The sequence below is a fragment of a genome, unplaced genomic scaffold (genome assembly GCF_019419815.1).
Source record: "Pyrus x bretschneideri cultivar Hongxiangsu unplaced genomic scaffold, Pyrus_bretschneideri_v1 Contig17, whole genome shotgun sequence".
Taxonomy (NCBI): Eukaryota; Viridiplantae; Streptophyta; class Magnoliopsida; order Rosales; family Rosaceae; genus Pyrus; species Pyrus x bretschneideri.
Genome location: NW_025999468.1, coordinates 289,352 through 307,505, shown reverse-complemented (window position 1 = coordinate 307,505; position 18,154 = coordinate 289,352). Strand labels below are relative to the sequence as shown.

General features: G+C 37.7%; 1 protein-coding gene and 1 long non-coding RNA gene across 4 annotated transcripts; both read right to left on the bottom strand.

The window, feature by feature from the left end:
* Positions 1–5,963: 5,963 nt before the first annotated feature.
* LOC125475901 lies at positions 5,964–6,513 on the bottom strand. Its single transcript, XR_007257261.1, has 2 exons — positions 6,306–6,513; positions 5,964–6,224 (listed from the first exon to the last, which is right to left on the bottom strand). It is a non-coding gene; the product is annotated as an uncharacterized LOC125475901 (long non-coding RNA).
* Positions 6,514–10,962: 4,449 nt separating this feature from the next.
* LOC103956968 (oxysterol-binding protein-related protein 1C) lies at positions 10,963–17,789 on the bottom strand. 3 transcript variants are annotated; one of them, XM_048581271.1, is made up of 10 exons: positions 16,937–17,789; positions 16,338–16,694; positions 14,463–14,577; positions 13,924–14,363; positions 13,656–13,811; positions 12,921–13,088; positions 12,707–12,847; positions 11,803–12,033; positions 11,565–11,678; positions 10,963–11,383 (listed from the first exon to the last, which is right to left on the bottom strand). In XM_048581271.1, exons 1-10 carry the CDS (start codon positions 17,471–17,473, stop codon positions 11,216–11,218), a joined length of 2,427 nt encoding a protein of 808 aa, XP_048437228.1. In that variant the 5' UTR covers positions 17,474–17,789; the 3' UTR covers positions 10,963–11,215. The 3 variants fall into 3 exon arrangements, with proteins under 3 accessions (XP_048437228.1, XP_048437229.1, XP_048437230.1); XM_048581272.1 differs by having other exon boundaries at positions 14,481–14,577; XM_048581273.1 differs by having other exon boundaries at positions 13,924–14,360; positions 14,481–14,577.
* Between the last annotated feature and the right edge of the window lie 365 nt (positions 17,790–18,154).

Sequence of the window (18,154 nt, the reverse complement as noted above, 5' to 3'; positions counted from 1 at the left end):
CTTTATGAAATAAATCAAAACTTTGAATCAAAACACCAAACCTTTTGTTCTTGGCAAGAACATATCAAGAACAATGAAGAAAATTCATGAAAACCCATAAGAGCTCCATGAACATTCTTCATCCAAAAACATCCCAAAACCACTCAAACTTAAGGGAAATAACATACAACCATACTAGGGTACATAGGGGTTCCAAAAGTCACTTTAAAACAATTTTAACAAGTCAAACAAGAACCCAAAATTCCACCCTTTGGATTTGGCCGAATTTCCCCAAAAACATGGCACCAAATTTTAGCTCCAAAATTCATGCTCATATGAACTACATCTACAACATTTGAGATGGCAAATTTTCTAACAAAATTTACATTCAAAGAAGCAAGAATAAAGCTTGTAACAATTACAACATTCAAATCACAAACTATGAACTACAAAACCCAAAAGGATTCACCAACTACTAGACTTAGGCTCTTGATACCACTTGAAGGAAAATTTGTGAAAAACATGTTCATTTAAGCAACATCAATAGCATGCAATTAACAATTAAAGGCGGAATCATGCTTGTATGCACTTAAAAACAAAACATTTACCCATGAAATTCAAAGCCTAGTAGATAGGTGAATCAAGACTCAACTCAAAACAAAGTGAGTTGAGAAATCAATACCTTTGTAGATTCCTCTTTGCATAAGCAAAGGCTAATCACCCAAAGAGAGGGCCTTCATTCCTTGCATCTTGGATCCATGGATTTGGATGGATGAAAAGGTTTCTCCAAGTTCCCAAAATTGAGAACCTCTAAGTCTCCACACCAAGGTATATTGTAGAAGAAATGAGTGACCTAGAGGAAGTAAGATTGCTAGCTATTCCCCTCTAGATTGGCCAAAATTTTTGAGAGAAAGGAGAGCTTGTGTTCTCATCCTTTCCCCAAAAATAACCCTTAGTAAATTTTAGGCTATAAAGTCCTTTATATAGTCTCTTCAAATAAGTGACCTAATGGACCAAAAGCCCTATTCTTTTACACATGGCTAGCCTATAGGTTTATTGGGCTTTCAAGCCCTTTGTTTTATTCAAGTTGTCATACAACTTGAGTTAATGGGCTTGACATTCAAATCTCATTGGGCCTTGCGGCCCAAAACTAACCCGAGGTCTTTAACGAACTTATTCGTTTGATTAATTAACATATTAATTAATCCTAGCCTTAGATAAATAATTAAACCATTTAATTATTCTTACTCATCTCCGTTGTTTCTTCAAACTCTACCTTACACGGTGTACGATCCATTAGGTTCCTTTTAGCGAGGCAGTGGGCGATTCAAACTCTTTCAAATCGATTGTGAATTGAAACTTACTTTCAATTCTCCCGTTAGTGATAATACACTTTTAGGGCTTCCACAAACCATGAGTGACACCTAGCAGCATATCATGGTTACCCAAGCTAATCAGAAGAGGTGGAGAACCTATTCAGTTTAGGATTACAAATGCAATACGGTCTTTCTCTAATACAATACTCTTGACCACATTGTTTGGTTTGATAGTTTATTCATGTCTACTATCCAATGTGAATCTTGTACTTATATGATTACCTTGAATGTGATCTGGAACGCATTCCAACATCTCATTCATACTCTGGCCAGAGATTCTAAATCATATCATAGAGTATTCTCCCTCAAACAGTTTGAAGGTTAGAGATCCCTTGTTGCGCATTCACTTGCCTCCATGGCTAAGTGGCTTAACCCCAACGATGCCGTGGACACCCTGATAGAGTGATGTTGACATAATCAAAGATTAAGGACCTAACCACAAGACAACTGTGATGCCTCAGGTCAAAAGACTAATTTGCATTATCCCAACCATGAGTTCTCATGTGACATGAATATGAGAACTCTTCGTTGATCGTGTTCAGTGAACTCATTCTCTATTGAGCACCTACGTACTTGTCTTGATGTCACACACACCAATGACTCGAGACTAGTCACTCTCCCTGAGAGAAGACATAGCACGTACTGATCTTAACGGACTGTCAATGCCCAATTGACAATCCTATGATCAGGAACGTTTAGGATGTGTCAACGAAAGAATGGTCTCATGAATCTAACTTCTTTAGATCGCATTCTTCCAATCACATATTCCTTGGACTTATCGTTTAAGCATATAACATTTATATTAAACGGCTCAAACAATAATCTTTGCCCTTTACATTTAAACTACATTAGTTTGAAATGAACTACATTAGTTTGAAATGTCCGTAAAGTATCATCATATGATTGGTTTTAGGGCACATTTCCAACAAGCTCATCCGAGACGATGTCATTGAGCCACTTCTGCTCGAGGTCAACCAAATCTACCATCTGGCTTGCCCTGCCTCCCCTGTCCATCCTCTTGAGGAGGAGCTTTTTGATTTTTCTAGGGCTTCGACGGCGGCGAGGGGGAAAATGTGGCTGGCGCAGCGAGGGGGCCGATCTACTCGACTCACTTTCTGCCACAATCCCATTCTGGCTACCCCAATTACCCAACATCTCATCAAGATCGAAATCCCCGACCTCAAACTCGTCAGACATGTTGCCGTTCTCGTCTACGATGCAGAACCCTGGACCAGATCAGGCGACGACAAAGAGGGAGGATGCGGAAGCAGTAGAGGTGGAGCTAGGGTTTCGTTTATGAGGGCAGAGAGGTTGAAAGGCTTGTCAAGATTGGACGAGGCGAAGACTGCGGAGCATGCTCGACGTGTGGTGGTGATGAAGAAGAGTAGCTACTGTGACCCATCGGACCAGTGCTTCCCAAGGTAGAAGAATGTGACCGCTATCATCACAGATCCCCAAATTTTTAGGTAATTAATATGATTTAATTTAATTTAATTGGGTGGAATTGGAAACGAAGAACACTTAGAAAAGAAATGCTGCATTTTGGTGGGTTGAGGAATCGGAATTGGGATGGTCTGAAAGGGGTAAGGATCTGGAGGTTGAGTGCGGATGTGCGTGGCCGAGGAAGAAGAAGTCGGTAAAGTTTTTTTTTTTTTGAATTTTTTTTTTAACCCCTTCTCCAAAAAAAAAAATTCACGTTGAACCCTTAATGACACGTGGCGCCTAGTCATTGTTCACATAAGCGTTACATCATCAGTTAACGATAGACTTAACAATTTGACTAACGGATGTATGAGACTATTCCAAAATTAACACTTTAGGTACTAAATGTTGAAAACCACGAAACATGAGGGTAGTAAACTGATATTTACCCTAAATTTTTTGTTTGAGTACGTGATTTTGATTCACAATGTAAATAATTTACATGTATATGGGCATGTTATGCATGACAAAATCTTTTATGAGACAATTTTACATCGTGTAGGATACGTGATATAAGAGATATATAAAAAAAACACCGTGGCAATGAGACTATGAGAGTAGACAAAAAATCTATGAAACCTTTACAAGGATCCTTTTTCTGAGGATCTTAGGGATTCCGTGATCGAGACAATCCATCGTATATCGTGCGGTTAATTTTCGTTAAGTACTATTTATATTTAATTTTAAATTTTAAATTTTAAAATGATTTTTTATCGCACAATATACGATGAACAATCACGATAATAAGATTCCTAGAATTCTCAAAAAAAAAAATTAAAAAAAAGGATCCGCGAGGATCCTTTTCATTTCCAAGGTAGTTTATATGGTTATGCTGCCAATAATATTTGGCGGGGAACTCAAAAATTGGGTCAAAGCAGATGTCGAAAAACCAACAGACCAAACTGGTTATCGAATCAAATAAGTAGAAGCTCTCCTCTCCCTCTCCCTCTCCAGTTGTCATCACAACTTGCAAGAAAAGCATCTGCAGTAGAAGCAGGAGCAGTTCATCAATCTCATGTCAAATAAGTAACGTCCTGAAAATTATTTTGATGATACGAAATATAACATGACATGACATGACATTAAAACGACCTCGTTTGCCTCGTATGCCTGAACAGAGATTAACTATGAAGGAAATGAATCGCCATTACTGATCAGTCCAAAGCACTTTTGGTTTTTTAAATTTAGACACCAGTTTCATGCTGATATGTCTGTCTTCACAGCAAACGAAAAAGAAAGAAGAAACTGTGGGATTGGATCAGTCCAAAGCACTTTTGGTTTTTTAAATTTAGACACCAGTTTCATACTGATATGTCTGTCTTCACAGCAAACAAAAAAGAAAGAAAAAACTGTGGGATTGGATGAGACTAGGGTTTTTGTTTGTTGTTGGGCTGGTGACAGGTTGGTTCAGATGGGGTCCTTGTCTATCGAACAACTGTATACCATATGAAAATTTTGAACGGTTAGGATTGATTGGACTGTTAAGTGAGTGAGAATGCTGAATGTGTAGGGTTTTGGCTTTGGTACGATGGGTCACACATCCATCCATCACGAATGAATTCCAGAAATGAGAAGCACATCAGAGGGTTCCACGCATAAGGTGAGAGTATCTTCCCACTGTCAGATTACAGGTGGTACGATTTTGCTACCGGAATCCCCAAACGCTCGATGACAGATCTTAGCTGTTGATACATTGTCCGATTCGTAGGCAAATTTGACTTGTTAATGCATTAGCTCCAGAAAAATAATTAACTTGCATCAACGATTGACCATACCTTATTTAATTGTTAATAATAGAAGATTTGTCACTCATGGCAACCGCCGAAATGTATATTGATGCATTGTGCAATTTGTAAGCAAATTTTAGTCGTTAATACGCTTTAAGTTTCTTAGTAACAATCAAAATTATTATTATCACGTACATAAACAACTGACCGTAGCATACTTTAAAATCTTATTAGTAAAATACTCGTTGCTCTAACTTTACCGTGGATGTATGATAATACAATAGGAAAATGCAAGTGGTCAAAGAAACTATATACAAGATTAGATTTGATGATTTTGTAATATCACTAGTAGTTGATATTTTGAGGGGAATGATGCTTAGAAAGTAGATTTAAGAGATGCGGACCTTATATCTAAGGACATTTGATTGTGTATTTATTTAAGTAAATGAACTGATTTGTAGACAAAAAGTAAGTACGTAAATAATACACATTCAGATCAAGTGTACTGTCTAAACGTGAGCTGAATATAAAGTTTATAAACCCTAGTAGTAAAGAACAAGGTGAACTGGTGAACACCCCTCGAAACAGCAAACTACAAAAGCACAACACTTAAGTAACTTTTCGGCTACTTTGGATAGTAGACATGGCTTATAGCGACGTTCACTGACCAATATTCAATATACAATCAAGTTATTTATTTATGGTTTAGTGTTATTACTCTTCCCAATGTTAGATCATTTTCAACTTATGAGATAAAACTTAATATATAAGTTCTAAATTCTCCCCCCAAACCATCTCCAACTATTGAGCTAAAATAAGCCTTGAGGAAAAAATATGTCTTTGAGCTAGATTCTTCCCCCAAGAAATTGAGCTTGGCTTAAATTATTCTGGACTCATCAAACTGTTGTATTTAAAAAAAAAAATTGTCTTTTACTTATAATCCAATGGCTATGATCAAATGAGATCAAATCTAACATTTAAAAAGAAAAAGATTTGACGGCGCGAAACTAAATCTAACGTCTAAAGTAATTTAAAAAACTTATTTATATCAAATTTCACTTAAAACTTTATAAATACCTATGTATTTGTTTGATTTTTAATTACTTATCGGGATTTAAATAACTTTGGGTCAAAATATTCATAAAAATAAATTAGGTAATCTACATAAATTTTATTTTCAAAAAAAATATGCTAAAATGTTATTTAATAATCTTAGAATTAAAATTTTAAGCCATAACAATTGGATGAGAAAAGCAGTTTTTGGGTTATGGCTTAACATTTTCTGCCTTAAATTTTTAAGCTTGATTTCCAAGGGTTGGAGATCGTCTTAAAAAAGATATCAAATATTAGTCCTGAGCGATATTAATGGAAGAGAAATTAAAAAAAAACCCATACAACATGCTTAAAATTATATACAATATAGAGAGAAAAAATATTAACTGATAGAGAGAAAAAAGGATAAAATCAAAACAGACTCTTGCCTTTGGCCTTGACGCCATCGGTGACAATCTTTCTTCCCCTCTAGTTACTTCAATCTTCTAACCATCTCCACCTCCTAATTGTGGTTGCTCTTTTTGGCTATGTTGAGGGGAGAGCCCTCATGGTTGTTGTCACTCTCTTGCTCTGGTGAGGAAAGCTTTGCTGTAGTGGTCATGGATTACTGCTCAACTCCAAACGTTAAAGCAACGATCGTTATTCTTGTATAATTGGCAAGACTTTGAGGAGAAAAACCAAGACATACCTAAAGTGCCTTATAACAATGCTTCTCTTTCAACGATTGTAAGATTATCAGAATCTTTGCCTTGTGGTGGTGCAGTGTGATATAATTCACTGGCTTGCAAGGTTTAATCCTTCGAATTATTTTCTCGTTTGTTGGATATAGATGTACTTTGGTGTTCATTTTGACATGGGTAGCTTTTTAGTTTTGTTCTTGAGATATAACATATGAGTTTTGCAGGACAAAGTTTACTCTGAGATTCACGTTTAACATGCCTAATTTATATATGTTCTTGATTATTCATAATCAAGTTCCATTTGATCACGAAAACCATATACAATGCTAAATATCCTGGTTGTCCATACAAATCCCTAAGCCCGAGTCCACCAATTATTCACTTGGGCCTCCTACAAAAAAGGTCTGAAGGCTGCCATGCCAAGCCCAAACAAATAAAGAGGTATCTTACTTTCACGAAACAAACAAAAAGAAGAACAAGAATTCTTTGGTTCCTTCACTTGACCTACGCGTTAACACTTCAACTTTGTTTAGCCAATTGCTTCAATATGTATTTTTGGAAAAATTATGTTTTCATCCCTTATATTCCTATTCATTGATTGAAACTTTTTTTTTAATTTTTTATAAGGCCTGTTGGGGCCCAAAAATGATACATGCAAACTCAATTAAGTCTCAAAGCCTAATTGTCATACAAGCCCCAAGGCATGTCTAAAAGCATGCAAAGGTGCATAATTTAGAAAGGAGGGTTTCCATAGTAATGCCATGCAATGATAAAACAGACTATTTGCATTAATCACCCCATGCTTATGCAAGTCCATGCATATTCGTCACTCTCACTAAAATAAGCTCAAATCACATGCTTGGGGCTTGCCAAGTGAATTGTGGTGTGAATGATTACGGAAGTTTATCAGGCCTACGAAGAGTCAAGGTTATAAAAGACTTTGGGCTGCTTGGGGCCGCAAAGATCCAAGCCCATAATCTTCAAAGTTCACGTGGGTGAGTTTGAGGGATAACAAACCTAGTTTCCTTCTTTCCCTAGCAAGCTAACCAATCTAGTTAGGAAGGAACCAAACCCTAAGTCTTAAGTTCGTGTGAAAGCCCAGCAAAGCATGCATTTAATGAAGAGAAAGGTTGCATTTCCCTTCCTAGCTCACGCAGAAAAATGATGCATGAAAGTCAGGAGATGCATTATCAAAAGAAATCAGCACCTTGGGAAGGAGGTGCAGCACAATAACGCTCATCTGTATTATATTACTAAGGAAGGTCACAGATGTAGCCATAATTAAAGATTCTCTAGGAAGCCTGGAAAGGCATCATTCACCTACAAAAAGGGAGAATACAAGATACAAAGGGGATCATTATGACAAGGTAGAGAGAATAATAGAACATAAAGAACGTGAGAAGAGATTCAAGGTTGTACTACACCAAGTTAGGAAAATCACTTCCTAAGTGCAAACAATTTTGGACCTTCGGGAGAACCATCTTCCTGCAACCTTAGAGCTTTCCCTAACCTTCCCTCAATCCTTTCAGTTAGCAGAAGCCTTCTTAGAACCCTAGGAAACCCAGGTTACCCAACCTAGAACTCCATGCAACCATGCAAACTCTCTCTTATGCTAAACTGATAAGCTTCTAGTTTCCACACCATGCCTCACTTGAGCTAGCCAATATTTTCTTAATCATGCTATATTTGAGTCATTGATCTAACCGAAATATTTCCTAAGAAGTGCTAATTCTTTTGAGATATTCCAAGATTTGGTACGAGAGCGAACCAAGGGAGGCAAGAGGATACTTGCAAAGCCCAAATCCATCTCGACCTTAAAGTCTCTCAACAAGGTCATTTGGTTTTTATCTACGTCTTATTTCAATAATAAATAATTTACATATCAACATATTTAAAAGTTATTTAATCATTTCCAAATATTTCCTTTTAGCTTTACGGTCCTCCCTCGAATATTTTAAACTTTATGTTCTGCATTTGCCCATAAATATACCTAAACTTTTATTCATACTTATAAAAAAAAAATTCTTTTAATTGTACCAATAATTTATTTACTACATACCAGTTTATATATTTATAGTGTAACAGAGCTTAGAGACAAAAAAATTTACTATATTTCAAGGAACTCCACTAGTTTTTAAACATGTCAAGAAGAGACAAAAACATAAAAACAACTAAAGTCCAGCCCAAAAATATGGAACTAATATTTTAAAATACCAACATACCCATAAGGCTTTAGGAACCCATTCCTCACAACTCCAAACAAAATTAATATGTGCCAAAAACTCAACTCATCCTCGGATATTTGTGCTAGAATCAGTTTTGTATCATTTATTACTAGAATCAGTTCAACCCGTCATCAACTATTTTTGAAGAATCAATTCAACTCATCCTCGGACCATTTTTATAGAATTAGCTCAATCCATCTTTGACCATTTATGTAGAATCAGTTCAAACCATCTTCGATTATTTTTCCAGAATCAGTTCAACCAGTCATCGACCACTTTTGCAAAATCAGTTCAACCTGTTTTGGACCAATTTTCTAGAATCAGCGCAATCCATCATCAACCATTTTTGCAAAATCAGTTCAACCTGTTTTTGACTAGTTTTCTAGAATTAGCGCAACCCGTCATTGACCATTTTTGCAGAATCAGTTCAACCCATCGTTGACTATTTTTGCATAATCAGTTCAAAATGTCTTCAACCATTTTTGTAGAATCTGTTTAACTCGTCCTCCATCATTTTTACAGAATCAGTTTATCCCGTCGTCGATTATTTTTGCAAAATTAGTTCACTCTTTCCTCAACTATTTTTGCATAATCAGTTCAACATGTCTTCAACCATTTTTGCAGAATCAATTTAACTCGTCCTCCACCATTTTTACAGAATTAGTTTATCCCGTTGTTGACCATTTTTACGAAATTAGTTCATCCCGTCCTCGACCATTTTTGAAAAATCAGTTCAATCCGTACACAATCATTTTTGCAGAATTAGTTCAACCTGTCTTCAATTATTTATGTAGAATCAGTTTCAAATACATGTGGAATCAGTTTTGTAGTACTTTTTTAGTAGAATCATATGTCACCATGCCTATGTGTGGACATTTGTTGTCATCCATTTAAAAACTCACCTATACACCAGCTACAATTTTCAAACTTACTCAACCTAGTATTGTTCTTAATATTAGTAATTTAATAAAGTTGGTTACTTTTTTATTTTAATTTTATAGCTAGTGAGTTGTGAATTTGGGATTCAATTCGACATTGGACAGACTAATACATAAGAAAATAATAACAAAAAACCAATATTATCTTGAAAAGTTAAAAAAATTTCAACCATTTTGATCACAAGTATCAACAACAGAGGAACCAAATTATCAAAGAAGTTTCTTTTAGATTGTGACTATAAAACCACACCATTTATTGGATCTCTGTACAATGCATATTGCCTGAATAGTGACCCAAATGAAGATAAATTATTCTAGGTTCTGGGCTCATTTGCTAACCTGGAGTCCACCAACCATAACTTAACACCTATTCATTTTTAACACCAACCCACTGCTTAAAGAAGGAAAAAAAAAGAAGCATTTTGGGGTTTGCGCCTCACTAGTCTCTCCTTCCTCTCCTTATCTGGGAAACTGAAATAACAAGAAAGTTTTTTGCATTTACATTATTCAAAATCTATTTGATTTTAGAAGTATGCCGTCTCTTTCAAATCACATTTCAATTGGGCATACATGGCTAGAGAAAAAGAAGCACAAGATACCAAATTCATATTTCAATATGATGACTGAGTTTCAGGTGGATGTTTAGGGTGGTGGGCGTGATGTGATTGTCGGGTAGAGGGCATCAATATCAAGTGGGTGACCTGCGAAGTGGCAGTGGCAAACGTTTGGATGTAGGTGGTGGTGATGTTTTTGGTTGGAGATTGCTTGGTTGACGGTTGCCGTTTGTATGCAGTGGTGATTTTTACCCCTTTAGTTTCCTAGAGAAAGGAGAGAGGGAGAAGAGATCGGGGGCCAACCCCAATATGTTTTATTTTACAATTCTAAATGGTGAGTTGTGTGGAAAATGACAATGTCAATTTATAGGTGGTGGAATTCCAGGTCTACTAGTGAGCCGGATGAATTGGAACCAATATTTCTTAAAAGAAGAGAGAGAATGGAGCAATATATGAAGAGGAAAAAAAGGTAATTTTGTGACTTACACTTTAGAGGAAAAACAGCGGCAATGATGTCATATTTCATATATATTAACTTTTGTCTCTCTTGTAATATTTAAAAAATGTTGTCTCAGTATACAATTAAGTATTAAAAGTATACTCTATGCGTATTTTTTTCATTTTGTTAATGTAACATCTATTCACTATTTTTTAGATATAATGTACCATATTTTATAATAAAATGTTCCGTTTTTCACACATAAAAATTTGAGGAAAAATAAAATAAAATTTGCTATTTGGCATTAATCATTGCATGATTTTAGGGATGAAGTTACTTTCGTTGTATCGCTGTGTCCTTCAATCAAAGTATTCAAATTAACAAGATTTCAGTATCGGATTTTGATAAACCAAGGACCAGCACCAAAAGTTCTTGTGGTAATATGAAAATAAGTAACTGCAGTTTGACCTCTTGAACTAAAATGCCGACTGACATTGACCCAGCTATTCTTTTGGTGAATTAAGGATATTAACTTTTCAAAATTGACCAATTCACCCTTCACCGTCAGATTTGACCCCTTCAACAGCCTGAGTCATAATGAACTCATTGCATAACAGAGGTGTGAAAAAAACAATGAATATTTATTGCCCGCCAAAGACCTTTCATCCAACTTTTTACTCGAAATCAGCAGCATCCACCACCACCCCCACCCCTTTTGAGGAAAAAAATGAATACGAATTGATAAACCAGAAACAAAGAACTTTACTCAAGTTGCGGTTCACAAGGGACTTGCCCAAAAATATCAGGACATGAATCCCAATTTCCTTGTTCCCTTGCCTCCCAATATCCACCGATGTAGCGGTATGTGTCGCTTCCTTTATCCTTTGCGAACCACTGCGGTTTCCAACCCTGCTCTTGCATCTTCCGAGCCTGAATTCGAAATCAAAGCAGCATCCCATCAATTACCATAGACCAATAAAATACGTTTGAAGAAAGGAAACCGTAACTGAAGCTACAGAAAGGTCCGACCGGTTTGCCTAAGAATGCCATTGTTGCAAGAAACTTAAACGGTTCATTTACGTGCCTTTTCTCATAGAGAATGCAATATTACCTGCCGCTGTCTCTGTTCTAGCCTCAACTTCTCTGCATTTGCCATTTCATACTCCCCATTTTCCAAATACCTTTGATCGGGTCTGAGCCTTGAATCTGTAGGGGGCAACTTCTCCTGCACGAGATTACACTGAAAAATCAAAATCTGCTAGCGGTTCATCGTTTCAAACAGTAATTTTCATACCAGTAATATCTAGATAAGACGGATCAAACCACGGAATAAACTATCAAATAATCACCTTCAGTCCAGGTGTGAGTTCATTCAGCGTGATGGCAAAGCGTGTTAAGTTATATCTAGTTGGAAATTTGGGTGGCTTGTTCCTCCTCCAGAGCAGGCGGGCATCAGATAAAGAGTCGGAACCTTTTCCCTTCCCTGAACAGTCTCCTAAAATATAGTGCATGCTCTCATCCCATTTGCCAACCAATGTTGCAGCCGTTTTCCCATTCTTATCTTGAACTATACCATGTACCTAACAGAAAAAAATGAAAAACAGAAAAGTAACTAAAAGATACTATTAACAAATAAATAGCTACTCCTAAACAGATTTTATTCTTGATTTTCAATATTTTATAAGTAAACATGCCAAGTATTTCGGTGTGAAGAAATGCGATAAAAATGGCATGAACTGCAAAATGTCTACGTATCTTTCCCCACTTAATAAGCAAAAATAAAGAACAGGACTGTCTGACAACTAATAATAAGAAGGCAAATATTAATCCTTTCTCCTTTCTAAATAGTGTGGTTCTCACCTACCAAATTTGGCAATTGTGAAATCCGGGTTCTCTTCCAAAAATTTCCGACGGTGTTTCTATTAATTTTTTTTCCTTCCCAGCATAAAATCATAACATTACACACCATTCTCCTCTATTTTGAAAAAAAAAATAAATAAATAAAAAAATACTGCCTTCTAAAACCCAATTCATGATGTAAACAAGCTAACTCAATGGTCAACACAAAACCTCTACTAAGAAAGTTATTGTACATAAAAACCATTTGGAAATCAAGTTTTCTATGGAGATTCAATAGTTGGTTGAAATAGCATGAGCTAGAAGCAACACTGTCTTCTCAACGTCAATAAAAAAGTGTTTAGTGCAGAGACCAGCAACTTAGATGAAATAAAAATTGATAAAAGAAAATAGTACCTGGTGAGGATTTCGGTCAATGATAGACTGCTCCTTAAATTTCAGCTTACATGAATATTCATGCTTCCCTTGTATTCGCATTGTCCCATAGTGATCACAGTAAAGCTTTCCCAAGATAAGGTTGTAAATGGACGTTGTAACCTGGCCAGAGAGTTCATTTTTAAACATGACTTCAGAAAATAATGAACAATAGCTGAGTGGGGCAGGTTCGTACTTTACTCCATTGAAGAACTTCCCCATCATCAAATTCCAAGGTCAGGACACCAACAGGGTCAAGCTGAATCGAGCGACCCCAGAATTTGCTCTTCAAATTGCTGTCTCCCCAGAATTTCCATCCTTGACCCTCGCAGTGGCAAGCAATAGTCATTGGGTGATGACTAACCTGACACCCAAAAATAAGAATTTTAACTGTGTGACACATAGTAGAAAAAGACCAATAACAATATTGTCAGCGTTTTCAAATCGATAAATATAGACCATAATGAAAGAAGCCATATACTTAACTGCTTCCCTGTGTTTTATATAGTTACTTTAGTTACCTATTGAGAAATCAGCCTGCCCGGGGAGCTTCAAACTTCCAAATCTCAATGACTAGATGTTTTTAGATTCATTTCAAACAAATATTTTATAGATATCATATTTTATGAAACATCCAATTAAAACCTTTTTATCACAAGCTTCGTTGCATGACAATACTTCTCTGCCCTCGAATCAGATTAAGGGTTCAAAATGCATTGCTCAACTATGAGCAAACAGTGACATTGAATTTAATATTCAATGTTTTCATTGCACACGTAAAAACCATTTGAGCTACTTGATAAATGCACCACTCAATTTGAAGAGATAAATCTTGCAATTCTCAGAACTTAATTACTAGTCAAATGCAGAACAAAAGGTCTACACAAGAATAGTGTATGCAATGGATTCAGGTCTGAAGAAATTTTCACACCTTCTCTGAGAAGAACCGGAGGCCTTTGTCTGGATAGTCAGCCTCGTATGTTTCCCCTAATAATGGGTTGAATGGCTTGCAATTTCTTCCTTCAGTTGATGCATATCCAGACACAGCAAAAGCAGCCACATTAAGTATCCTCATAAGGCTATTACCCTGCAGGGCTTAAAGGAAACTCAAATAAGTCATGACAGCACTGAGATGATAAAACTCATTTAAGGAAGAGACTTTTAACAGCATTGCAAGGAGGTTGGCTTTGAGGTCTTACCCTTTTACCCCATTCATATGCTCGATCAATGAGATACGAGTATTCCAAATCCTCAAAACCCTTTTGTAGAGTAGATAGAGGCTCGTTAAAGTATACAGGAAGACATATTTTTGTGAGATCCTTCCCAATGTTATCCTTAATCATTGACCAAAGACTAACACTCTTCTCTTTTTCAACAGGGTCAGGCAACTTCTTACGGCGCTTGACAAGAGGAAAGTTAGTTCCAACGGTTCTCATGGATGGATCAAGACCATCTTCTGGTTCAATGGCATTTATCCTTTCATCGTCTGAAGACATGGATGATATCCGATACTCAGACCCATTACTTTTAAAAGAACTTGATGATAGGAAATCGCGAGTATCAAAGAAAGCATTGTCCTCTTCATCTGTTTCTTCCTCAACTCTTTCATTATCCTCATCCGATTCACTTGCACTCCCTTCTGAAATGGTAATATCAATGCAGGACTAAATTAGCAAAAAGTATCATGATGGAATACACCATTTCACATACACGCATAACAGAAATAGGTGATGTTAACCTTCTACTAAATGCATACCACTGAATTTGTCTTGCCTTGATCTAGAGGAAGACCCGGAATCTTTCAAGTGTCGGCTCTCATCTACCACTGTATTCTCCAAATCTACCTTTTCTGTCTACAAAAAACAGTACCAATATCAGTTTATCAGCAAGACACAATTAAGTAAATGATGAGCCAAAATCCCTGCACCAGAAGTTAAAACTCTTACGGAAACAACCTTCTGTACAAACACAAGATACCTCATATAAAATATTGCTTAATACACATTAGCGAAATGGTCAGCACTGTACAATTAGGTTGCATCCTTCTTTTGGTATCTAGTATGCCATCAGTCCACCACTCTTTCCATTAGGTAATAATAATAAATTCCTCATTCAATTCAATTTATCCCTTTTTTTAACAGACAAAAAGGCAAAAAAAAAAAAAAAAAAAAAAAAAAAAAAAAATCTAGCGTGAGTAGTTAGTTGAGTGAGGGCCTACGTACAGATGCCCTTTTTAAGGAGTACATGGGGTAGTTTTTCTGGTGCTAACATTATGAAAACAGGGTATGGGGAAGTGGGTTAATCTATAAGGCATTCTGAATGTGAAAGCACTTTTTAGTTCTCGAACATTTTGTTGCTCAAACCGAAGGAAGTCAAGCCTCACAACTCAATCAGGAACATTAGTCAGTCACGACCTAAGGATCGACAGAGATGGGGACTAGCGTTCACAGACTACCCTTCAAGGTACATATTTCCACCTGGAAGAAAATCAGAACTGCAGACATTAGAGAATTTAAACCATCCCGGATAACCTAATTCCTTAAAATAGTTTGACCTTCCAGATTTCATAAAAAAGAGGTGGAAAGTGGAGGTAAGATTACAATGTGTTCTAGTAGAAACCCCACAAAGAAAGGCGCAGTCTTTTTTCTTTTCTTTTTGGTTGCACAAAGGTGTAGGTAGTCTTTCAACACATCAATTTTATATGATCCGCATGCAAATGCAGCTCATGAATTCCTGTTTTCCCATGAAATCAACTTATTCCATACCACCCACAAACCCATTTAAGAGTTATGGCATCACCTCGGATCATAAAAACAAAATTATATTTTTATGGACAAGATATCACAGAGAAAAACAAGAAAATGCGGATACCAATTAACATTCTGGTTACCCTAAATAAAATTAGTCTTCAACAATCACTAAAGTTGGTGCTTTCAGCAATAACAAAAGAACACCCACATTAAGGTGGCCGTAGAATCCTAAACACTGCATATTTAACCTCCACAAACCCATATATACCCTATTATCACTGTAATTTTGGAATGATACTACTACTACCTGTTTTGAAAAAAAAATTCCATCAGTCCTTCAATACATATCACATTAACCATACCCCAAGAAAATCCTCAAGGAAAAAACCTGAGGCCTTATGCAGAAAACTCCCAGCCCACATCAATATTCTGACACAATCTAGAAAATATAGAATTAGAATCAACCAACTTTTAGTCATTTCGATAGTTTTCTTACCATTCCATAAGAGTATGGAAAACTAAACATAAATAGTCTGGTTTGTGCATGATTAATGTCATCTTTTAATCAAGTGATATTGCATGATCCTTTATAGTTTCCTTCAATTAACGAACAATCTAACACTCAACTCACTCAAGCTAAAGGATCAGACGAACACAATTAACAAAATTGATTATGTTCAGAATTATAATTTACAAAAGTTAAGAGGAAGGAAAAAGAGCCTCATCTCCCACAAGCTGAAACACACAATAACCAAACAGCCCCCTAGCAAATTACTTGGCAGGTTTAAGAAAATTAGAATTTCTGCATTGAAGTTAACCAAAGAAGAATACTCCGAATGTCAACAGGCATAAGGTCTCCATACCTCTAACTGTCGCAGTGTGTCCATTAGGAGCCACTGCTTCTGCTTGAGCAGCAGGAGCTGGTTCTGCATCGCGGCGAACTCAGTCCTCATTATCTGCTCCGTGTCCTGAATGGCTGCCTCCCTAACACCTTCTTCCACAAGCCGCTGCCTCACCTTCTCTGTGGAAACGGCGACATTGTCCACTGGAGCCATCAACTCGCTGTTAGAGATCCGCGGGAACATGTCTTTCACAGCCTGCAATGCTTCCACCCATTCGTGTCGATCTTCTCGGGTCTCTGCCCTCAAATGCAACCTCTTTGTGCCTGTGAAGATCGAAAACCTCTTATCATCCGATCTGCTTTCGCGGATGCTCGAAACCTGATAATCAATTCGTCAAATTGGATTATAATCAACCACAAATCAAATATAATTCAATTCATCAGAATTTGATCAAATTAAAGACTGTATCTAATCAATTACAAAATCAAACAAAAAAAAAAGGAAAAAACGCTCGTCGATCAACAAGGAAAATGCTGATCGGATTAGAATTCGAATTGACATTGGAATTGATAAAAATTGATTTAAACATATAGAAATGAAAATCGAGAGAGACCGAGAACCTTGAGATGGACTTCGCCGAAGGGCTTGCGGCGGAGCTGGTGAGGAATGCCGTTCTTATGCCTCGAAATTCGCCGCACCGATTCCTCGCCGATGACTTTTGATCCTTTCTCGGTCTCAACCGTAACTACGATCCTGTCGGGACCGTGAATCTTATAATACGACAAAACTCCGTCCTGCAGAACGAACCACCTCGGCCGCCACCCCTTGCCGTAATTCACCCACTTATACAGAATTCCCGACACGCCATTCCCAACGATGTCGTTTATCTTGACGTCGACCGGCTGCTCCCTTCCCGAGGGCGGCCGAGACACAACCTCCGCGGCTGCCGCGGCGGCAGCAGCCGCAGCCGCCGTGGTGCGCTGACTGAGTCGTCCGTAGTCGGCGCTGGAATGGGCGTGGGTGTAGCTATGATTGTGGACACTGCTCGGATCGATTTTAGCGGTGCGGGCGTGGGAGTCGGATCTGGAGCCGAAGGAGGTCATGTGGAGGTCCGGGGAGTGATCGGAGAGCGTGAAGACGCAGCAGAAGGGATGCATATGGAACTAGAGGGAAAGAGTTGGGGGATATCGGGATTGGGAGGGCGTGGGGATACTGACGTGGCGGCGGAGGAGGGCGGCGGTTATGGTTGGGGGTTTCATTTGGATATTTTTGTTGATAATTTTGTATTAGTTTTTGTGTTAATGTGTTGGGAAATGGGATATTGCGGAGAGAGGAAGACGGAGAAAGCGAGTTTGGCGTGAAAGTGGGAGAAACGATTATAAGGAGGAAGAGTTGGGGATTCGGAGGAAGCGACGGTGACGGAGCGGTCAATACAATCAACTCTCTCTCTCTCCTCTCTCCTCTCTCTTTCTCTCTCTAAAATGCCAAAGCTTTTATAAACATGAGGCGGTTGACCACCGTGTCTGTGATGAGCTGTGCCTCGCTCTCTCTGCGGCCTTTTCTCTCTTTCTGATGAGTTGTGTTTGGGTGCGGGGAGGACGCAGGGCTTAAGGTGGGGATGGCCGCCGGCAGCTTCTGAGAGAGCGACACGTGGTGGAAGAGGCGAGTTGGGACGCGCTTGGGAATAACGGTGGTTTTGGGCTGTTTGGTGTGTGGCCACAATGTTAATGGCTTTCATGTCTTTATATCGCGGGAGAGTACTTAATTTCGGTGGCTTTCACGTCTCTATGGCCACAATGTTAGTTTCATAAAGAATTAGTAATAATGTAGTTCAAATT